This window comes from Carcharhinus amblyrhynchos, chromosome 1 (genome assembly GCF_965287045.1).
Source record: "Carcharhinus amblyrhynchos chromosome 1, sCarAmb.v2.hapA, whole genome shotgun sequence".
NCBI lineage: Eukaryota > Metazoa > Chordata > Chondrichthyes > Carcharhiniformes > Carcharhinidae > Carcharhinus > Carcharhinus amblyrhynchos.
The window spans coordinates 70182699-70207411 of record NC_137324.1 but is presented as its reverse complement, the minus strand read 5'-3'; the positions used below and the strand labels follow the sequence as shown (position 1 = coordinate 70207411).

At 40.7% G+C, this 24713-nt stretch overlaps 1 protein-coding gene across 1 annotated transcript; it reads right to left on the bottom strand.

The window, feature by feature from the left end:
- Nucleotides 1-221: 221 nt before the first annotated feature.
- Nucleotides 222-23428, bottom strand: ppwd1 (peptidylprolyl isomerase domain and WD repeat containing 1). The gene is made up of 11 exons (XM_080186572.1): nucleotides 23330-23428; nucleotides 20115-20217; nucleotides 18539-18642; nucleotides 13402-13522; nucleotides 10309-10756; nucleotides 8046-8236; nucleotides 5286-5475; nucleotides 4474-4655; nucleotides 3975-4056; nucleotides 2739-2921; nucleotides 222-1688 (listed from the first exon to the last, which is right to left on the bottom strand). Exons 2-11 carry the CDS (start codon nucleotides 20168-20170, stop codon nucleotides 1545-1547), a joined length of 1701 nt encoding a protein of 566 aa, XP_080042698.1. The 5' UTR covers nucleotides 20171-20217; nucleotides 23330-23428; the 3' UTR covers nucleotides 222-1544.
- Between the last annotated feature and the right edge of the window lie 1285 nt (nucleotides 23429-24713).

The window sequence follows — 24713 nt, the reverse complement described above, 5'->3', positions numbered from 1 at the left end:
TAACGTTAGCAAATGTGAGGTTACCCACTTTGGTAGAAATAATAGTAGGAGGGATTATTATTTAAAGGGCAAAAAGCTGCAGCATGCTACAGTGCAGAGGGACCTGGGCGTCCTTGTGCACAAGTCCCAAAAACCCAGTCTGCAGGTGCAGCAGGTGATCAAGAAGGCAAATGGAATGTTGGCCTTTATAACGAGGGGGATAAAATATAAAAGCAGGGAGGTCTTGCTGCACCTGTACAAGGCACTGGTGAGGCCACAACTGGAATACTGTGTGCAGTTTTGGTCCCCTTATTTGCAAAAGGATATATTGGCCTTGGAGGGAGTACAGAGAAGGTTCACCAGGTTGATACCGGAGATGAGGGGGTTAGCTTATGAAGAGAGATTGGATAAATTGGGCCTGTACTCGTTAGAGTTTAGAAGGCTGAGGGGTATCTTATAGAGACTTACAAGATAATGAAGGGGCTAGATAGGGTGGAGGTAGAGTAATTCTTTCCGCTAAGAAAGGAAAACAGAACTAGACGGCATAGCCTCAAAATAAAGGGGGGAGGGCAGTTTAGAACGGAGTTGAGGAGGAAATTCTTCACTCAAAGGGTGGTGAACCTCTGGAATTTTCTGCCCATTGAAGTGGTGGAGGCTATCTCATTGAATATATTTAAGTCACGGGTAGATAGATTTCTGATAGACAAGGTAATTAAGGGTTATGGGGAGAAAGCGGGAAAGTGGAACTGATCCACTTCAGATCAGCCATGATCTTATTGAATGGCGGGGCAGGCTCGAAGGCCTACTCCTGCTCCTTTTTCTTATGTTCTTATCAAGAAACTCTCTAAATCTGTAGGTGATTTGACCTATATTTATCTACCAGTCTTCCAAATCCCCTCATAGAAGTTACCCATCTTGGTAGGCTGTCATTTATTATAACTCAATAGTTTTAAATGCTTCTGAGGTTCTCTTGTAATTGTAGAAAATACACCAATCCCTTTAAATCACAAGAAAATAAGCAGAGATATACAAAAGGAAGGTTTATTACATAAATGCATCTTGTAGCAATGTTACAATTACTTGGCTAAAAGCCAAATTACCAGAGAACCATCCTAAATCTAACTCCAGTTGCACTACATTAGTGGCTGGGGGTGGCACAGACGAGGTGTATGCCTTCTATGCACACATAATGAACATATGTCCATTATTTTGCAGCGGATGGCTGCGTGCAAGTGAAAAAATGCATAGATCATTACATTGTGCAGCAATAGGACCTGTGAGAAAGTAAATTTATCCGTGGCTGGAGGAGGAAAAAGTATTTAATTCTAACTCCATCAACACTGCACACTGGAGCAGGTTGAGTAAAGTCCAAATGTATAATTTAAAATAAAACCGTACCAAACATTTTAATATTTAAAAGGACATGATTTTCCATTATTTATTGGCATGACATGGATAAACATTGCAAAAGCCATATATCCCTTTGTTAAAAAAAGTTACAAAATTACTTTCACAAAATGGAAACAATCTTCAATAATTTCTCAGACTTCGTTAAACTGGAACTTCTATTTTACAGTAATATTAATAATACTAATATCTTCATAAGGCTTGTCTGTTTTTGGATTACATTTCACATTGGCAATCCTTTGGACCACTTCCATTCCTTTCGTCACACGGCCAAAAACTGTATGTTTGTTGTCAAGCCATGGCTAGAAATATCAAAACAAAAGTTAAAAGCAGGGTTATTACTTAATCTCTACGTAGCAACATTTCACAATAAAAGTGGCTCATCAACTGACTTTGATAAAATGTGAGTGGTGGGAGTGTGGAAAAAGTGGTAAATGTGGGGTCAGTTTTAACATTTAAGAAAAGCTTGGATGGGTTCATGGATGAGAGGGGTGTGGAGGGATATGGTCCAAGTGCAGGTCGGTGGGACTAGGCAAAAAATGGTTTGGCACAGACAAGGGCCAAAAGGCCTGTCTCTGAGCTGTAATTTTCTATGGTTCTATGGAGTGCAAGAAGTTTGACACAATCCAGGGTGGCACAGTGGTCACAGCACCAGGGACCCAGCTTCGATTGCCGGTTTGGGTCACTGTCTGCAGGGGTTTCCTCCCACAGTTCAAAGACACGTGGACTAGATGGATTGTCCGTGTCTGGAGGTTAGCAGGGTAAGTACACAGGGTTACGGGGATAGGGTCCGGGTGAGACGTCGTCAGTGCAAGCACGATGGGCTAAATGGCCTTCTTCTGCACTGTAGGATTTGATGAAAAGACTATTCACCACCTTAAACTTTAACTCCACTACAACCTATGCACAGTGACATCAGTGACACCATGCACTGCAGCAACTCACCATGATACCTTACAAATCTGTTACCTCTGCCACCTAGAAGGAAAAAGACAGCAAATGCATGGGAACATTGCTACCTGCAAATTCCTCTCAAAACCACACAACATCTTGGCTTGGAATTAATATCCCGATTTCTTCACCATCGCTGCGTCAAAATCCAGGAACTTTCTTCCCAACAGCACTGAGGGTATCAACACCACATGGACTGCAGCAGCTCCATAAGGCAGCTCACATTACCTTCTCTAAGGCAATTAAGGATGGGCAACAATTGCTGGCCTAGCCAGCAATGCCCACAACCATGAAATAATAAAAGTTTTTTCACAGGTTAGGTTTTCTGAATATTGAAATAAATGAAGTATTAAGCAATAACATTCAATTCTGAAGAATAGCAAAGAAGTGTAAAGACTTACTGTAGGCACAACAGTTACAAAGAACTGGGATCCATTACTGTTGGCACCTGCATTGGCCATACTGAGTGTATACGGTCGATCATGTCTCAATGTTGGATGAAATTCATCTTCAAATTCTCCTCCCCAGATACTTTCGCCACCCATCCCTGTGCCAGTTGGATCTCCAGTTTGAATCATGAAGCCCTACGTAAAGATGCATGAATTCAAATTATCTTTGCAGGTGCTTTGATCTTGCATTTATTTACTGAATGTTTTTAATTTGACTTACAACCAAATTTACAAACAACATTCTCTTTTTTACGATTAGTTTACAGTCAAGTTTCAATATGCTAAATACCTGACTGCAGTGTTTTCTGCACCCATTATAATTAGTAGAAACATCTCTACAATGAAGCACTAATGAGAACTTCTGTCCAAGGGTTTTTTCAGTTTGATGCAACTTTTAGATCAGGTGTAATTGGTACTTTTAAATTTGAAAGATTTGATGAAGTAATGCAAAATCTCATTGCTGTTATTCTGCTCTGTCATTTAATTACAAAGCACACATAAATCTGATTAAATTTTGGACGTTTAAATCATTCTATACTGTAACAGTTTTCTACTAATTTAAAACAAAAATTGTATACAATCAAGTAATCAAACTTGACAGATCAATTAAAATAGCAGCGTCAGTCTCAAACCTCAACATGATGCAGGTTAATCTGTATCCCAAGTTGAGATGTTAAGCTTAACCTGCCTTTCCCTAGTAATCTTCCCAGAATTGGAAAGATCTAAAATAAAATTATTCCATACAAGAAGTTCTATATCAATATCCACCTAATATTTATTCAAATAAATATGCATTCAGTTTTCTAAATTATAACATGGGACTTCAGCAACACAAGAGGTCCTATGTAAAATGCTGGTGTGGCCTCAGATGGAGTACTGCGTCCAATTTGGGTAGCACAATTCAGGGAGGACATGAAAGCTTTAGACAGAGTTCAGAAGAGTGTAATCAGAATGGTTCCAGAGTTAAGCAATTATAGTTATATAGACAGATAGGAGCAGCTGAGACTGTTCTCCCTGGAACAGGGAGGGTTAGGAGGAAATTGGATAACTATTTAAAAAAGAAATTGCAGGGAAATGGGGAAAGAATGGGTGACTGGGGCTAACTGGATTGTTCTTTGAAAGCCAACAGAGATTCGATGGGCTGCATGCCTCCTTTGACTGTACTATTCTAAGAGCTGTTAAAAATACCTTAATGATACGGTGAAATATATGTCCATTGTAATATCCATTTCTGCTGTGTACACAGAAATTTTCCACAGTTTTTGGACACCTACATTCAAGAAAATAAAAAGTGCCAGTTATTATTGCCAGAAGAAATGCATTACAAGGGGAAAAAAGGGTCAGGTTTAAAAAATATCTTTATCTAAAAAGGTGTAAATAACTCTTATTTTGATCTACTTGAAAAGTTAAATGACAAATTGTGCTAGAAGCTCACAATGTCAGGTCTTACAGCAGAAGCATTTTTTTTTAAGTTTGAGGGAAAAGTTCAACTTTTGCTAGTATATACAGCCAGCACAGAACATAGTTTTAAACGAATCAGAACAAGGCATAGCTGCTTAGTGCAAACATTTAACATGATAATACTACAGTTCACAAAGTTGAAAATTGTTAACAATTTACCAGATATTTTAAAACACCAAAGTTAAATTTCACAAGAAAATAGTTCTAAATACATCTGCAAACTTACTCGACAGGGAAAAGCTTAACATGTACATCTCCCATAGTTGTGTGGATAATCGCGCTGTCTGAAACACGCTTGGGGCCATCTGCTTGTGTGGCAGCCATGACCTCCTCTTTAGAGGGTTTCTCATTGAAGACGTCTCGATCAGACTCAGCACTCTTTGTATCCTCTGGTTCCCGCTTTGTAAACTTTAAATAATTAGGTCAGACAAAATAATAATGTCAGCCAAAATAATAATGCCAGACAAGGAACAGCTTAAAGAATACTTAAACAAAAAGATAGATTCACCATTCTGAACAGAACATCTACTCAGGTTAAAGGTTGTTTTGGTTTTCATTAAGTAAGGATATTTAAATTGAATAAATGGCTCTGGAGCTCTAGCAATCTGACCCTTGAAGCCCAATCTGAATTCTGTTTGTTCCTTCATCACTTATCTGCTTGTTTGAATTTTATGGGCTATTCATTATCCTTGCCTTATTGGTAGATTAAATCTTGAACGAGAGTACCAATATCTGGTAGAACAAGTATATAAAGAAACATTAACATTGAATCAAAGTATATATATGCATCCCTGCCACCACCCCAAACAAAACCTGGATTCCTACCTGTAGCACTTTGCCATTTTATCCCATACAGTACATCAAAGTAAAAGGAAACAAAAAAAATGCATGCAAATGTCAGTTTTAAAAACATTATGCAAATCTGCTTTAAGCATTCTTGACATAGAAATGCAATTACACCCTTTTCAATATTGCTGAGAAATTAAAAGTTTTAATACTAGAAATTACAGACCAATTTGCTTATAAATTTCCAATTACCATATAGAACCGGTTCTTTTTAAATGCTGTACAGAATACAGTTGGGTCCTGTTGAACGTTTTGTAGCACAGGGTTATCAGAAGCTTTCATTTCCATGGTCATTACAACCTGTGCCTGTTTAGCTGCACCTTGGAACAAGGCTAATTGCACCACTCGAATATTTTCTTGTTTACCCAGGATACGCACACACCTCACAAGAGGGGAAAAAAAAGAATCAATTTTTCAAATGATACATCACTATAGCAATTAAAAATCAGTGGCATTATCCCTTTAGTTTAGTATTATTTTAAAATCCTTCTATAAAACGTTCTCTGACTGTTTCTTTGTGTCTTACTTGAACAGTAACTTGGAGAAGAAGCAAAGAAAATAATGCAATAGGAGAACAATCAAAGATAAACATTCCACTGGAGAACCTGGACCAAGGAACAAAATCTTGTGTTTTTCTATCCCTTTGGAAGCCACTTTCACGAAAGTGGGACTAACCTTTGCGTTCAACTTGGTTCAGATTTATAACAAACTTTACCCTGTGTTCTTTCATAGGTCTGCCAGTTCCCACACATTGACTTCAACACCTCACATTATTTTCAAATCACTCGTGACCACACTCCACTTACTGCACTGATGTCCTCTGCACACTCCCAGGCGCTCTGCTCTACCTCTCGAACTGCAGTTCACTCTTCATTCCTTTTCCCCCACTCAACCACAGATGGCCACTCTTCAGTCACTGTGTTTCCACGATCTGGAATCCTTTCACTTCCTTTTAAAAACCTGTGAGAGACCATGATTTTGCCCACCGACTTTTCTATTTCTTTTCTCTCCCCACCGCCCCCACTAGGGATACGCTTTTTCCTCAAAGGCAAAATGCTTTCAATCCTTTCTGTACTTGAGAACTACATTCAGCCAGTACCATTTCTCCGACATCCTTACCTAATAATAACCAACAGTCTTCAAAATTGATACTGATCTGGCATCTGCTTTTTGTGCTTGCGTGTGCGTGGTGGTGGTGGCAGCGGTGATGGGGGGGCGGAGGGGAGGGGGGGAGGGAGAGAGAGAGAGAGAGAGAGAGAGAGAGAGAGAACTTGTAGAATTCCACTATCCTGCATGGAAATTGCTTCTTGATTTCACTGCCAAATGCCCTGGCTCTAATTTTTACAATGTGTCCCCTTATTGGAATTCCACACTAGAAAGAAAAGCTACATTTTAAAAGCCATGACACCCAACCTTCAAGGGAGTACAAATTAGCTTTGTGCAACCAGTCCTCTTAATTTAAGGTCTGGTAGCATTCAGATACCAAATCCCAAATAGTCGAGTTCTGTTTCTGGTTAATGATAACCCCTAGGATGTTGATAGTGAGGGATTCAGCGATGGCAATGCCATTGCATGTCAAGGGGCAATAATTACATCCTCATGTTGGAGATGGTCACTGCCTAAAATTTGTGACACAAATATTATTTGCCACTGATCAGTCCAAGCCTGAAGATTGTTCTGGTCTTGCTTTATTTGGACATGGATTGCTTCAGTATCTGAGGAGCCACAAATAGTGCTGAACAAAGTGCAATCATCTGCAAACTTTCCCACTTCCGATCTTATGAGGAAGCAGCTGAAGATGGTTGGGCTGAGGACACAACCCTGAGGAACTCCTGCAGTGATTCCTGGAACTGAGATGATTGATCTCTAACAACGAAAACAATCTTCCTTTGTTCCAGGTATAATTCCAACAATGAATGGTTTTCCCCAATTCCCACTGAATCATTTTGCAAGGGCTCCTCGATGCCGCATTTGGTCACAGTCTGCCTTCAAATCAAGAGCAGTCACTCTCACCTCACCACTGGAGTTTGGCTCTTTAATCCATGTTAGAGCCAAGACTGTAACGTCAGGAGCTCATTACAGCTTTGTAGGAGGAACCCAGGCTGAATGTCAGTGAGCAGGTTAAGCAAGTGGCACATGCTTCTATTATCAAACTATAAGAGAATGATTTGAAGATATGCCTTGTGGAGCACAAATTTACCTTGAACTGGAAGCTTATGCTGACAATGAAGAAAGCCCTTCAGTTGGCCTCTACCAGAACTGCAATTTACTAACAGGAAGCAAAATAATCAAAAACACTTTCATTCATGCTTTCAATGCATCTTAGTAGGTGGGTCAAATGACTTGTTTCAATGTCGTATATGAGTTAGTGTACTGATGTTATGATGCAAAATGCCCTGCCTGAAAGAGTGATGGAAATAGCTTCAACAGGACCTTTTAAAAGGGAACTGGATACATACTTAAAAAGGAAATTTTTCTAGGGCTCTGGGGAAAGGGCTGGCATCCTATCACAAGAAGACACTGCTTCACTGACAGCCAAAATCACTGTGGTAATTGATCCTTAATCTTCCCATTCTGGTGTTTCTCCTTCCAGTCTACCAGCAGTGACACAGTCTTTAGACGTCTGGGTTTTATACATCTTCCCAAATCCCTATCCCTATGATACTTTATTTGTAAGCGGGAGGAAAATCTCAAATGCTTCAGTTATTTCCAGTCCTCTGACTGGTTAGACTTCTCTTCTGCTTCTGTATTTCCAATGTATTGAAGATGTCATGTAAATGCAAATTGTCACAAACAATATAGGAAGAGAGAAGAAAAACTGAAGGATTATGTCATTGGATATCAAATTTTCAATTGTACCACTAATTGTTCACTATTGATTTATTGCATATGGTGTTATTTTCATGGATTATATTATAGATATATATATATAAAATATAAAAATATATATACCTGTTTGTTTCTACATTTATTACTTTGATTCCCAGCATTGTACCATAAAGTACAAAATGTCCAGTTTCATCAAAAATGATATTTGTTAGCCTTATTCCATCCACTTTTTCCAGTTCTCGTTCAACAGCCATACGCCGGCCAAACTCCATGTCAGGAAGTTGTGGTCTCATCTGTTGTAGTTCTGTAAACATCTTAAAAACATTAAAACAAAGAGTTCAATTCATACAGCACCGAACTCTATTATAGAATAATTGTGAATGAAAATTCTACAGAAATTATCTGAATTCCAGACCTGGTGGAATATACAGAATAGTCCTACAGGAGTTTAGGGGGATGGGGGCAAGCTGCTAAGACTTCCCTCCCACAGTCAGTGAAGAAAATAAAAATCACATGTAAGCTTTTAACTTTAACACTTCTGGGAACCAATGGCCCAGTTAGGCTGTAAGTGCCAAGTGTTGAACAATGTAGAATTGGCAGAGCTGAGCTAGACTGCTGGTTCTACATCTCACTGTTCAGAAAGGAAGAATTAATTACACAGGCACAGGGCTCTGTCCAGCAGCATCTAAGTGTTTTTTTTTTAAATACACGTTAGCAAAGAACTGGTGGGAGAGTTGACCCTGCTACATGATAATTTGGTATAAAGTCCAGGAGATGATTTGGGAACGTTTTAGCAGATATATTTAAAGACAATGGCTGGAATTTTCCAGTGCCCCGAGGTGGCTTTTCCCACAGCAGACGTAGCTCGCCACTAGCCGTCAGTGGGATCTTCCGGTCCTGCCAAAGTCAATGGCATTTAGGATAGCTCGCCCATCCCACCCAAGGAATCCGCAGCAGAGGTCAACTCTGATGGGACCAAAAGATCCTGCTGGTGAGAAGGGCTGGAAATCACATGTAAGCTTTTAACTTTAACGCTTCTGGGAAGGCTGGAGAGTGCCTTAAATTGGTCTAACTGACTGTTGGCAAAATGGAAGTGCCATTACTGCTGCAACTTCACTTCTGAATCATACAAGATCTTCCAAAATAAATTCAAGCAGGGTACAAAACCAAGAGCTACAAAATAAATGGCAGCTCCCAATCTGTATGGGGCGACACAATAGCACAGTGGTTAGCACTGCTGCTTCACAGCTCCAGGGTCCTGGGGTTCGATTCCCGGCTCCAGTCACTGTCTGTGTGGAGTTTGCACATTCTCCTCGTGTCTGCGTGGGTTTCCTCCATGTACTCTGGTTTCCTCCCACAGTCCAAAGATGTGCGGGTTAGATTGATTGGCCATGTTAAGAAATTGCCCCTTAGTATCCAGGGATGTGTAGGTTAGAGGGATTAGTGGGTATAATACGTAGGGATATGGGGGTAGGGCCTGGGGTGGGATTGTGTTCGGTGCAGACTTGATGGGCCGAAGGGCCTCTTTCTGCTCTGTAGGGTTCTACGTATGCAGGAATAAAACTCCATTGGTCAACTACTATACTCCATATATGAACTTAGTAGTGCAGTCTATTAATATAACTTGCACGCCAAAATATAGAAGTGCTCCACACAGACAGAAGCAAGCACATATTGTGCAAGGCTTGGAAGAATCAGGCAATGACTGAAGGGATGATTGCAAATATCAACAGACTCAAGATGAAAAAGAGCTAGGGCTTAGGGTTTTCAAGGGAGAATTCCAACAAGTAGCCAAAAGAAAGCTGAAGTCTTTGCCAAAAGTCTTTGTCTTTGGAATAAAGATACATAACAGATCAAGAATGGCATGAGCAAAATGGAACAAAGAACCTTAAGTTAATTCACTGAAGATTGCTGCTTGTAGCCAGGAGCTGCTTTAAATGCGTACTCCAAGAGATCTAAAATCAATAGCTGGTCGTTGCTGAAGTATATGTCAACGGATAGTGAGCAAGGACAGGACTGGGCTTAACCCAAATGTCCTCTTGCGGCTGAACAACTAACACACACTATCCAGGCTCATAAATGAAAACGGTTTCTTTGGTAAAGGTTTGACAACCCCAATCCTGTGTCTGGTGAATATAAGATCACAACATAATGATGCTTAAAATGCAGGATAAATTGTGTCTAAATTGGTAATCTCACAGAGACTTACAAATGGCTGTTGAGAGATGGACAAAGTTAGCTCAAATACTGGAACAGGAACAGCTTTATGACAGGCTACACCTGGTACATGCATTGTGGCACCAGGTGGAAAAAAATGTTTCATCCCTCATTAGAGACAATAATTGATAACAAATGTTAGATTATTAAAAAATAGGTTTTCACTTACTGTGAGGGATTCATCAAACACCCTCATGAGCTTCCCAGTCAAAAACCTGAAAAGCCGTACTTTGCGGTCGGAACCAATAGTAGCCATTTTTTTCCCATCAGGGGAGAATGTGATGCTTATTGGGTATGATTTACATTTTGCAAATTCATACAGGTCTGTATCAGTCTTGTACTCCCACTCCACGTTTTTGGGGAACTTGTACTCAGTAGGTGGCCCAGTCCAGTATTCCAACATTCCAGATTTGTCAGTCGATACTACAACCTTGTAGACAGAATTTAAGTTAATCTCAGTAAGAGAACAACTATGCAGTTTTTCAAATACATGTAGTGGCTGGTTGCTTCCTCTGGCATCATATACAAAGATCTTGCCAGTGACTTTTTCCGAACAGGCCACAGCAGATATAGCATCTCCTGGTGAGTAAATCCATCCGCACTTGCCAGGATGGTACCTGTAAAAGATAAAGAACTCATTTAATTCAAAATTCATTGTCAAGTTTCTCACTTTTTATTGATTTATTGCAGTTCTGACCTGCCTAAGGGCAGATCCTGATTTTTTCCATGCTTCATGGAGCTTTATTCAGTTGCTTATCAGACCCTCACATTTTCAATTTCAACAAGCAATGCTGCAGCAAATAATGCACCTCCCAACTCCCAAAGCATGGTTGTCATCTACAAAGCACAAGTCAGGAATGTGATGGAATACTCCCCACTTGCCTGGATGAGTGCAGCTCCAACAACACTCAAGAAACTTGATATTATTTGGAACAAAACAGCCCCCACTTGATTGGCACCCCATGCACACAAACATTCACTTCCTCCACCACCAACACAGAAGCAGCAGTGTGTATCATATACAAGAAGCGCTGCAGCAACTCACCAAGATGCCTTTGACAACAGTTGTCAAATCCATGATCTCTACTGCAGAGAAGGACAAGGGCAGCCAGTGCAATTACAAATTCCCCTCAAAATCAGACACCTTCTGACTTGGAACAATATTGCCATTACTTCACTGGCAATGGGACAAAAGCCTGGGACTCAAGCCTGGGACTCCCTTCCTAGCAGCACTGTGGTTGTTTTTACACAAGATGGACGGCTGGAGCTGAAAAAGTACCTTATTACCACTTTCTTATGTGAAATCAGGGATGAACAACAAAAGCTGGCCTTGTCAGCGATGTTCACATTCATAAAAAAAACAAGACTATGGAAAAGACTACATGAAGTGGCTTCCTATTGCATTCCTCATATATTCTTGAAAGAAACACAGGTCCTCTTTCATTGCCAGCATTTGGTGCCCAAAACAATGGGAGCAGTGGCTCCGATCTGAAAGTATTGAACTTCATGTCAAATCTGGAAGGTTTTTAATTTAAATTTCCTTATTAAAAAATGATGTGCTTTTCCTCCAGCTTCATTGGTAAGAGGTCAAAGAAAAAAAGTCAAAAAGGGTGTGAGGGGAAGAATTAAAACTGCAAGCAGTTTAGGTTCACGCTTGTGGGCTGAATAGAAGTGTTCAGCAAAGCAATCAGCCAAACTGTGTTTGATGTAAAGGAAACTGTAACTTGAGCAGCAAAAACAGAAAATTAAATTAAAAGAAAATATAGTTTCATTAGGAATAAGTGTTTGGGGCCTGGGCAGCAGAAAGTTAAAAGGGCATCTTATTTGCTTGCATAGGAGGGTGCAGGTGGGAATGAATGAGGAATGGACCAGGGTTTTGTGGAAAGAATAGTCCCTTCAGAATGCGAAAAGCAGAGAGATAGGGACTCTGCACTTGGGGGGGCATCGCTTCAGGGTGGTATGGTGGTTAGCCTCACAGTGCCAGGGACCTAGATTCAATTCCAGCCTCGGGTCACTGTTTGTGTGGAGTTTGCATGTTCTCCCTGTGTCTGCATGGGTCTCCTTTGTATGTTCCGGTTTCCACCCACACCCAAAGATGTGCAGGTTAGGTTGATTGGCCATGCTAAATTGACCCTAGTGTCAAGGAGGTTAGCAGGATAAATATGTGGGGTTACTGGGATAAGGCCTGGGTGAGACTGTGATCGGTGCAGACTCAATGGGCCGAATGGCCTCCTTCTGCACTGTAGGGATTATAGAGGTTCTATGATTCTGTCATGCTGGAAGTGATGAAAATATTGAACATTGAGGTGGTTGGCGTCAAAGCTGAGGACAAGGAATCCTTTGTGGTCCTGGGAAGGAAGGGAAGGGATGAGGGTGGATGTAGGAAACGTGACAGCCATTGTCAAGTTTCTCTTCAAACATGATAATGCAGAATCGTCCACCAAGGAGAAAAGATTTACTGAAAGAATTAATGTGGAATATGGCATCAAGACATGGGAAACATTTCACCATGTCACCAGACCTGCCACCATGACATAAAAACATGTCACCAGGCATACAAACCATGTGTGGTTTGTTTTGTGGGGATTAGTGAAAGAAAAGAGAAAAAAAGAGAATAGGGCTATAGAAATTTACTGAGAGGATGAAACAAATAGAAACAGAAAAAGAGAAAGACTGTGGAAAAGAGAAGAAAATGTAGAGACTTTGATGAAGCATTTTAAACATGCAACCATTTCTTACTGTATTGGTCAATATTGAATAAAGGCAGTAGCCAACAATAGAAAGGGTTAGCTATACACTATGATTGGAATATCAACTGATGATTTGTTAACATTTCAGGTCTATGACATTTCATCTGACATTAATTCTGCTTCTCTTTCCACAAATGCTGCCAGACCTGCTGACCATTTCCATCATTTTCTGTTTTGGTTTCAGATTTCCAACACCTGAAATATTTTGCTTATGTGATAATAGTTTTCACCAAGAATTTTTTTGCCTATTCATAGCCAAGAAAAATTTCTCCAAATTATGAATGCTCACCTTGACTAATTTCATGAAACAACAGCTCTATGTTATCATTATTCTTTAAAAAAGTGCACTGGTAGCTATTCGGAGTTTGTGTTTAAAAACAGCAATTTTTTCTAACATCAGGAAATCTATGCCATGTTGCATTGTGCAACTTCAGTTTCAAATCATTAATGTAAGACTAAAAGTATTGCTCCAAACAAGGAAAAAAGAAAATATATAATTTTTAATTCCTTACCCTAATTTGAGCATGTTAATCATATCAAAGTTCACAACATCAAAAATCTTCATTGCCTGGTCATCACCAACAGAACAGAACAGAGCTCCTTCTGCACTAACACAGATAGACTCAATAATGCCTGCATTTACAGAAAAATAAGATGAAACACAAATGAGGCTGCAATACTGTCATACAACATCCACTGTCATTTAGCAGCTTTTCAGTGATTTTTGTTGTACCTAGTTCTTCTTAAAAAGTCAACATTTTTAAAAACAGCTCATTAGTTGCCAATCCAGAGACTTGCTTCTAAATTTGCCTTGTACTAGTTTGAACTTGTGTATAATCTGTCCAGTTCCTGAATATTACCTCAAGCTAAATGGCATGAATATAAAACCTTGGAGCAAGATTATACTGTACAACCCCTCAAGACTGCTCTACCATTCAATACCATAGTTGATTTTTTTGCCTCAACTCCACTTTTCTGCTCAATCTCCACATCTCCTGAGCCCAAAACGCTCAATGAGAGCTGAATATGTTCAATAACTTAACATGCCTGGGCTTACTGGGTTTAGAATATCAAAGTTCACAGGCCACAAAGTGAAGAAATACATCCTCAACCCAGTCCTAAATGGCCTATTTGTAAAGTTGAGCCTATGCCCCCAAGTTTTAAACTCTCCATGCAGGAGAAACAGCCTCTCAGAATCTTCTGGGTCAATAAAGTCACCTTTCATTGATTCCAGTGAGTATAGATTGATCTTACTCAATAGATCATAGAATCATACAGTGCAGAAAGAGGCCCTTCAGCCCATCAAGTCTGCATCAACCACAATTCCAGCCAGGCCCTACTCCCATACCCCTACATATTTTACTCGCTAATCCCTCTAACTTACACATCTCAGGACACTATGGAGCAATTTTTTTAGCATGGTCAATCAACCTAACCCGCACATTGGACTGTGGGAGGAAACCAGAGCACCCGGAAGAAACCCACGCAGACCCGAGGAGCATGTGCAAACTCCACACAGTGACCCGAGCCAGGAATCGAACCCAGGTCCCTGGAGCTGTGAAGCAGCAGTGCTAACCACTGTGCTACCGTGCCGCCTGGTCTCAATCTCTGTCAATGGGGCAGCTCTCTCATTCCAGGAATTAATATCATGAATCTTTGCTGCAAATATATTCTTACTGATGGGAGGGGACTAATATTGTATGCAGTACTCCAGTAGTGATTTCACCTCAGTTCAGTACAATTGCAGCAAATCTTCCTTACTATTGTACTGCAACCCCCTTGCAATAAAGGCTACATACAATTCTACCTAAATACTTGATGTACCTTCGTGTTGACTTTCTATGTTTTGTTTACAAGGGATATCTAAATCCCTGTAAAGACAGCGTTTAACAGTTTCTCACCAATTTAAAAAAATCTGTCTTGTACTCTTCCTGCCACGATGATTTATAGTGCTTTAAAAAAGTGTAGTATATTTTTATTAGAAGTATTTTGTTTCCAAACAAGGATTCAAACAAATAACTCATTAGGCGGTTTGACTGACCACCCTAATAACTGACAACATTAATAACAATGAAAAACAAACAAAATCCACTCAATTGAATGGCAATTAGGGATGAGCAATAAATGCTGGTGCGGCCAGCGATGCCCACATCCCATGAATGAGTTTTTTAAAAAAGGCAATGTTTTATCCATGCTGCCACTGACCCTGCAATTCCATGGGCTTTAATTTTGCAGACAAGCCCATTATGTGACACTTTACCAACACGTTTTGAAAGTCTATGTACACCAGTTAATCGCATTGTATCATCAACCTCTCTCACCTCATCAAAAAACTCTAGCAACTAAGATAAACACTTAACACATCAACGCCAGCTTTCCTTAACTAATCCACATTTATGCAAGTGACTGTTAATTTGTGTTGGAGAACAACAGGTTATAGGATGATATTTATACTATTAGGGTGAGGGATTGGAAAGATGTAATGTACAGAAGGCAAATGGAATGCAAATGGTGGTGATTGTGGCTAAGAAGGGTGCTGATAGCTACCATTAAGAGATCAGACTGTGTAAATGGCAGGATAAAAATTAGCAGAGTGTCGAAGGACAACATGAAACATGCAACAGATGTGCCAAATGGGACATTTAATTACTTAATTTGTCCCAGATTATCATTTGTAAAAGCTCTTCCACAAGTGATGGGTCTGTAGTTGCTGGATTTACATTTCCACCATGTTTTTGAACAAGCTTGTATCATTTGCAATTCTCCTGTCCTCTGGCACCACTACTGTATCTGAGGATACAGGATAGGAAGACTAAGCCTAGTATCTTGACAATTTCTATCCTTACTTCTCAGTATCCTTGGATGCATCGCATTTCATCCTGATAACTTATCAACCTTAAGAACACACAATTTTTCTATGGCGGCAAATATTTATTTAGTATTTTAGCCACATCCTCTGCCTCCATCCTCCTTTTGGACCCTAATCATCCCACTCTCCTTTTAGTACATTTTTATCATATGTCAATAGTAGACTTTTGACCAATGGTTACCAAGGTACCTGTGGATGAGATCAAAGACTGCAGGGTGAATGGGCAAACTGATAGTGATAGGGAACACTATGCTGGGGATAGATTCAGCCAGAATCAGGAGGTCCGAGTACAGCTAGTCTTTCTAATATCATTTTGTCAGTTTTAAGAACATAAGAACATAAGAAATAGGAGCAGGAGTAGGCCAACTAGCCCTTCGAGCCTGCCCCGCCATTCAGTAAGATCATGGCTGATCTGTTGTGGCTCAGTTCCACATTCCCGCCCTCTCCCCATAACCCTTAATCCCCTCTCTCATCAAAAACCCATCAACCCGCGTCTTAAAAATATTTAGCGAGGCAGCCTCCACCACTTCAACGGGCAGAGAATTCCAGAGATTCACCACCCTTTGAGTGAAGAAGTTCCTCCTCAACTCTGTTCTAAACCGCCCCCCCTTTATCTTGAGGCTATGCCCCCTAGTCCTACTATCCTTTCTGAGCGGGAAGAGTCTCTCCACCTCTATCCTATCCATCCCATTCATCATCTTATACGTCTCAATGAGATCTCCCCTCATTCTTCTAAACTCTAACGAGTACAAGCCTAATCTATTCAGCCTCTCCTCATAGCTCAACCCCCTCAACTCCGGAATCAGCCTAGTAAACCTCCTCTGCACTCCCTCCAAGGCTAAAATATCCTTGCGTAAGTACAGCGCCCAAAACTGCACACAGTACTCCAGCTACGGCCTCACCAATGCCCTATACAGCCGCAGCAAGACCTCCCTACTTTTATATTCAATCCCCCTCGCGATGAAAGCCAGCATCCCATTCGCCTTCCTGACCACCTGCTGCAACTGCAAGCTGGGTTTTTGCGACTCATGCACAAGGACCCCGAGGTCCCTCTGCACCGTCGCCTGCTGCAGTTTTTCTCCACGTAAGTAATAATCTTTCCTACCATTATTCCTACCAAAGTGGACCACCTTGCACTTACCAACATTAAATTCCATTTGCCATTTCCTGGCCCATTCGCCCAGCCTATCTAGATCCTTCTGTAGACTCTCCCCACCCTCCGCACAATTTGCCTTTCCACCAATCTTGGTGTCATCAGCAAATTTCGACACCCTACACTCGGTTCCCTCCTCCAGATCATCTATATAAATGGTAAATAGCAAATATGCAAAGTCCCAGCTACATCCTCTTTCACTATGACTTTAGCAGCCTGTTCCTCCTTGGTAAAGAGAGACGTAACTTGCTCATTTATACAGCTGTATCCTCTGTCCCCATGAATAAACCCCCTTTTCTGCCTAATCAGCCCCAATCTTCCTGTTACCATTCTTTTATAATAAGAGTCATAGGGGTTTATGACCTCTATGGAAACAGGCCCGTCGGCCTAACCTGTCAACACCGCCCAGTTTTTACAATTAAGCTGGATCGAATGGCCTGCATTTGGCCCATATCCCTCCATACCAATCTCACCCATGTAACTGTCTAAATGCTTTTTAAAAGACAAAATTGTACCTGCTTCTACTACTGCCTCTGGCAGCTTGTTCCAGACACTCACCGTTACATGTGTGAAAACAGTTACCCTTCTGGACCCTTTTGTATCTCTCCTCTTTCTCCTTAAGCCTGTGTCCTCTAATTTTAGACTCTCCTACTCTTAGGAAAAGATGTTGACCTTATCTATGCCTCTATTTTACAGACCTCTATTAAGATCACTTTCAAGCCTCCTACATCCCAGGGAAAAAAGTCCCAGTCTATCCAGCCTCTCGTTATAACTCAAACCATCAAGTTCCCCAGCAGCATCCTAGTAAATCTTTTCTCCACTCTTTCTAGTTTAATAATACCCTTTCTATAACAGGATGACCAGAACTGTACATAATATTCCAAGTATGACCTTATCAATGTCTTGTACAACTTCAACAAGATGTCCCAACTCCTGTATTCAATATTGAAATCAAGCATGCGAAATGCCTTCTTCACCACCCTGACCACCTGTGACTCCACTGTCAAGGAGCTATGAACTTGTACCCCTACACTGCTTTGTTCTATAACTCTCCGCAACGCCCTACCATTAACTTGAGTAAATCTGCCAACGGAAAACTTTTGGATTCCCTGTCTCTCTGCTTATCCTCTCACGGAAAGTTTCCTACTTTTAAACCAAAAGAGAAAACACTGGAAAGCTTTGACGAACGGTCATCTGGACTCGAAACCATCACCACTTTTCTCTCCTTACAGATGCTGCTAGACCTGCTGAGATTTTCCAACATTCTCTTTTGGTTTCAGATTCCAGCATCCGCAGTAATTTGCTTTTTTCCTACTTTTAAAGTCAGGCTAAACAAAAACAAAAAGGTAGAGTTTTCTGTACGGAGAATTGTGCATCTGGAGTTTGATCTATCTGCTTGGCTACATCAAGATAGGAGTTGCACATTAGGTATTTTTGACTTTCTTGTTAGCATCAAGACACAAGTCTCAATATCAAAGTGCCATTCATTTGCTGCAGTATATCCTTAATAATTGTGACTATGCAAATATTCTTAAAATTTTACTTTGATATTCACATGAATAAAAATTAGAATATCAGAGCATTTTAGTTTGTAAAATATAAGACTTAGAATACCAGAGCATTTTACCTAAATGACTGCGAAAATGCTTGACAAACTCTATCCCTTCATCATACTTCTTCTTCCAGAATTTGACATGTCCATCCTGACTGGCAGTTATGATGAAATCGGTCCTGTTTATTTAGAAAAGAAACAGTAATAGGTAAGTAAGTATGAACATTGAAAAGTTTACCTAATTGTAGAATTATACTTATAAAGGGGAAGCTTTCAGCAAGTTAGCCATAAGGGAAAAATATCAACATCCAATAAATATTCAAAAATGAAAAGATAATTATAACAATAATTATAATTTTATCCATACATCTTTGGTTCCAAAGTCTCTACTGCCTATGCTTTGAATTTGCAACTTGAACAATTTACAGCAGGATCAGAAAAAATTACTTTCAATAGCACACAAACAAAGAATACATTTAAGTCGTTGTACTTATAGCTGTTTGGAATTTTATAAAAGTGGTAAATTTAGCCATATCTGACTTTCTTTTAAGAAAAACCTTTACAATCAGACAATGCTTTGCATAAACAATTTTCCCAATGCCGAAGGGAAAAAAAACTGAAAAGAATATTCCACACGATTTCCAAGTATACAATACTGTTAATACAAAAAACAACCCAAGCAGTTTCAGAGTAGGAATGGCGGTCGGCAGGAGGGGCAGTGTGATGACAGGTAACGAGAGAGAAAGGGAAAAGGAAATAGAGAAATAAGAGAAAGGACGCCAAATGTGACGAAATCCCTTACATCTTGGGTTTGAGGATATTTTAAAAGTTGGAAGGAGGAGAAATTAAGGATTGAGAGAGAATAGCATGAAAGGCCAAAGTGATTGAAAGCTCAGTAGGATGAAGTTACATGGTATGCAGGAAGCGTAGTTTTAAAAGTGTATAAAAGTCTAGGCTGAGACAAAAGAAATGTAGGAAGTTAGAGATGGGGTGAGACAGGGCATTAGAAGGATTAGAAGACTATGATGACTTTAAATTTACTGCGCTGGAGGAAAGGGAACTAATGTAGATCGTGAAGAATGAGTGAAATTTCATGGTGCAAGAAGATGAGGTTTTAGTTTGAATCTTATTGAAGGTGGAAGGTAGGAAGAAGAACATTGTCCCAAATCTGTTTCCCCCAATGAGAGACGGGAGGCTGAGAAAAAGTGTCAAGTGAGAAAAAATAACAAAAGTAGAATGCTGAGAAAGGGTCTGATGAAAGGAAGTATGACTGAATGGGAGGATAAGAGAAGTAAGAACCTGGTCTGGAAAAGACCTTAAAAGACAGTGGGAACCTTGGGTCCATTAGACAGCAAGTGGAAAAAAAAGAGGGATCTATAGCAAAGAGATGCATGGGAAACATATCAAAACATGAAACAGGACAAGAATGACATTTAAGTGACTAATAAAAAAAGACATTGATTGATCACAAAGCAATACATCTGTCTGCAGAATTACTTGCTTGTTAACATGAGCAAATAAATTACATAATCTCACACCAAAACAATATCAAAAATAAACAAATATGACAGCAATAAACATCAAATCACTTGAACTCTATGTAAATTCTAGTTTGTTTCCTACGTAAAAAGGAAATGAACGGAGGTCTCACCGGGTGCACACCATGTGTGTAATAATATCTCTGTGCATGTAGCTACGCTCATACATTGAAGCACTTGGCAGGTTGTCCAGATACACATGTTCAAAGTCAAGAACTGCAAAGAAACAAAGCAAATGTATTTCTAATTTTAGCAAATGTTATAACCAGTAGAGACCAATAACTTTACACAAGAGATTTGATTTCCAGTGACCCACTTAAGGGAATTGCACATCAAGATTTCACATTTTAAGATTTCGATTGTAACAAACCAACTAAAGGCTAAACTAACTAAGCAATGAATATTAAGCAATTAATAAACTAAACTGAGATACCCTCCTTCAACTTTTAACATGATAGAAAACCAAACTGCAGTTATGCTTTACGTCCTGCTCTCTGCAGAAAAACAGTTTTCACAAGAACCAGTCCAACATCACTCCTTCTAATAGATTTGCTTCTCCCCATTTTGCCAAGTTAAATCGTTGGGTGACCATCAAAATGCACTTCTCTCGGTTTCCAGAGAAGTACAGAACCAAATACCAGCAGTAAAGCCTACTCCAGTGATTTTTCCCTCCTCCCACCTATCCCTGTTCAGGCCAGGATAAATCTTCCAGGTTCTTTAAATTGCCACAGAAAGTATCTCTTCAACCAGAGATCATCTCCCCTCAAATTTTGCATGGTAGCTGACAGAGATGCACACATCTGAGCATCAGATTAGCTGCGGCCCCCTGCCTCGCAGTGAGACCTCAATCTCTCTCTCTCAGCCGAAATCTTGGAAACTTAAAGTCTATGCAATGTCAGCCCAATTGTTTTTGCCTTTGTCTCTAGATATGCTCTGATATGAACAATTCATGTTGTGTTCCCAAGTTTCACCAATACTGGGAAAAAGTTGTTCTGTTGGAAGAGGCTTCACTAAAAGCATACTAGGGCCAGTTCCCTGGCAAATCACATTACTAAGGCAATACTCAGGGCTTTAAACTAACAAAGTTAGAGTAGGAGGATTCAGGAAAGGGTTTAAAGCAGAGCATTATTTTGGATGAAAATAAGCAGAGATTAAAAACAATAAGGAAGAGACAGTGAGAGTAGCAATGGTAAACAGGCATTAATGAAACCAGGGAAATCCAAGAATCAGATATGAACAGGTCTGAATTTTATCAACCAAATACTGGGAAGACCAAAGCAATTTCTTTAGCCATGATCAAAAACTCTGTACCCTTTCCATTGGGGAGACAGTGATGGGTATTGTCACTGGACAAGTAATCTTGAGGCCCACGATAATGCTCTGGTGAAAGGTGGCTGCTCCATGGCAGTTTGTGAAATTTGAATTCAATTAGTAAAAAATCTGGAATTGAAAGGTAATCTCACTAATGGTAACCATGAAACCATCAAAGAAAACTACAGCACAGGAACAGGCCGTGTCAATCATGATGTCCTAACTAAACTATACGTTCTGCCTTTAATTTGTCTGTATCAGAACTGATTACCACTTCCTTCTTAACTGACCTTAAATTACATCCGTATGTTGCACTTTTACAGAACTGATAACATGATGTGATATGAATACACAAACTATGTGAAATGGCAGATCATATTAAGATAATGCAGGAGTCCCATCCTCTTCAGAACTGACTTAATAATCCCAGCCAGCATCTGATGCTGAACCAAACATTCATCCACCATTCTTTCTTAACACCGTCAGGTTTCTGAACATTTACCAAGTATAAAAAATGGCTTAATTTCAGCTTCATGATGGACACTTTCATCCTTTGTCTAACATATCCATATTCCTTCCTTATTCATCTCCAGACTCAACTACTCAAATATTCTTCTGGTCAGCTTCCCTAAACTTCACTGTTATATCATGATTCACAATCCTGTCCTTTCTGACCTGCATGAGCTTCTTATTCCCAAAGGAACCAAATTTAAATTCTCATATTTACATGTAATTGCCAGCATGGCCTGGCCTCTCACCAATTTTAACTTCCTACCCTCTGCTTTTGCCCGACCATTGCTAATTGTATCTTCAGCCATCTAGAGGCCAAATTCTCTGGGATTGTCAATCTAAACCTCTCCACCTTTCTCCTCCCATTTAAGCATCAGGCATGGTTCAATAAATGACTTATGTTTATAAGGCACCTGTAATATAATAAAAACAACACACTTCACTGGAACATTAGAAAACAAAATTAGACAATGAGGCAATACTAAAACAGCTGACCAAACATTTGCTCAAATAGGTAAGTTTTAAAGAAAGAGAACTAATGCTGTGAAGTTTTGAGAAGAAACTATGGAGCTTAAGAGACTTGAGACCCAGTCATCAGCAATGGAGCAAGTGAAATCAGGAATGTCAAGAAGCAAGAATTAGAGGATTGTAGATATCTCAGAAGGTCGTGGGGCTGGAAGAAGTGATAGTGAGGAAAAAGGCCATGCAGCAATTTGAAGATGAGAATTTTAAAAATCAAGGCTTTGACCAGGAGTCAATTTAGGTCGGACATCATAGGGGTGATAGGTGAATAGGACTTGGGTGTGTTTAAGAACAATGGTATCAGAGTATTAGATGATCTCAAGATAATGCAGAGCAGCATTTGTGAGGCCAATCAAGTGTGTCAGAACAGTTAAATTTAGAGATAAAGGCATGAATGAAGGTTTCAGCAGCTGAACTGAGGCAGAGCCAAAGTCCTCATATTAGAGAAGTGGAAATAGGTGGGCCTCAGTGATGCTAGAGTCATGCTTCTATCGGTAACATCTTGTTCTTAAGTTTGTAGGCTCAAAACTCACTAAGCATAACATCTTAGCTGACATTGCAACATAGTACAGAAGAAGCAGTGTATTGATTGAAGTGTCCTCTCAGGCGGCAGTACTTTGAAGGGGAGCGGGGGATTTATTCTTAGTGTCCTGGCCAATATTTATCGCTCAAGCAACAACTCGAAATCAAGGTATCTGATCTTCATGAGATTTTTTTTGTGGGAGCTTGCTATGCAACTTTCCAGCTGCCGCATTTCTTTTCATTACAATCGTGACTGCGCCCATTAGCTGTGGAGCGATTCGGGCCATTCTCACGGCAGGATTTTTTTATAGATACATATTTCTTTAAGGGACATCGTTGACCAAGCACTTGGATCAATTATAAGGCGCAGGTTGTACATGTTGATGGAGGGACACATTCCCCGACAGAACTAGGATTTTGTGCCGGCTCCTGCCCGCGCCGCCACTCGGACGGGCCCAGCTACCTTTCTTTTTCTTTGTCGGCACCGCCTGGGCGGGGAGCGGTCCCACCCACTCCTCCTCCGCCGACTCCGAGCCGCTTTCCCCTGCCGACTGCTCTCGCTTCCTACTTGCCGCCGCCGCCATGTTGTAATAACCTCTGACCTTTACCCTCGGTTGGGGGGGGGCCCTGCCTGATTGGTTCCGGGTAGCCCCGGGGGCGGAGCCTAGTGGGCAGTGTCATCAGGGGGTGTGGCTCTGTTTGTGAAACAGGTGGCCCCAATTCTGCAATGAGTGCGTGTGTACCTGTGCACTCACACTGGGAGACACACATCCACTGCTCAGGAGCCTCTTCAAGCTGTGTCAGACCCTCACTCTGTCTACATCAGCAGGACTTACCTGCTGGATACTTAACCCCCTGCAAATGTTACACTGGTTAATACCTGGTCAGTGATTAGCCTACAGACCACCCCAATAGCATACTGGCTAGCACTGATACCTCACAGCGTCGGGGACCTGGGTTCAATTTTGGCCTTGGATGACTGTGTGGAGTTTGCACATTCTCCCCAGGTTTCCTCTGGGTGCTCCAGTTTCCTCCCACAGTCCAAAGATGTGCAGGTTAGGTTGATTGGCCATGGTAAACTGACCCTAGTGTCAGGATAAATGAGGGTGACGGGAATAGGGTCTGGATGGGCTTGTGGTCAGTGCAGACTCGATGGGCTAAATGGTCCAATGGAATTGGCAAATGTAGATTGGGGGCGCAGATTGGTCGGAAGGACTGCTGAGGATCAGTGGAGGATCTTTAAGGAGATCTTTTTCGGTGCTCAGCAGAAATATATTCCGATGGTAAAGAAGGAATGTAGGAGAAGGGATAACCAGCCGTGGTTATCGAAGGAAATAAAGGAGAGTATTAAAAGAAGTAGTGGGCGAGTAGAAGATTGGCAGAGGTTTAAAAATCAACAAAGAATGACTAAGAAGCTGATAAGGAAGGGAAGGATAGACTGTGAAGCTAAACTAGCACTAAATATAAAAAAGGACAGTAAGAGTTTTTACAAATATATAAAGAGGAGGAGGCGGACTAGAGTGAATGTTGGACCCTTAGAGGATGAGAGGGGGGATTTAGTGGTGGGAGATGAGGAAATGGCTGAGGCCTTAAATAAGTTTTTTGCCTCGGTCTTCATGGAGGAGGACGCGAATAGTTTGCCAGATATTAAAGATAGAAGGATGGTAGGAGTTGAGGGCCTGAATGCGATTACTGTCACTAGAGAGGTAGTGCTTGATCGACTAGCAGGAATGATGGTGGACAAGTCCCCAGGACCAGATGGAATGCATCCCAGGGTTCTGAAGGAAATGGCAGAGCTGATAGAAGATGCCTTAGTGATTATTTACCAAACTTCGCTGGATTCCGGG

What these genes read in the sequence shown, in the direction of transcription:
- ppwd1 (XM_080186572.1), bottom strand. Translation starts at nt 20,170, where the DNA reads ATGTATGAGCGTAGCTACATGCACAGAGATATTATTACACACATGGTG. An exon ending in ACACACATGGTGTGCACCCG is followed by an intron (nt 18,643 to 20,114) that starts GTGAGACCTCCG and finishes CTAAATAAACAG; the next exon opens with GACCGATTTCATCATAACTG. An exon ending in ATTAACATGCTCAAATTAGG is followed by an intron (nt 10,757 to 13,401) that starts GTAAGGAATTAA and finishes TATCTTTTACAG; the next exon opens with GTACCATCCTGGCAAGTGCG.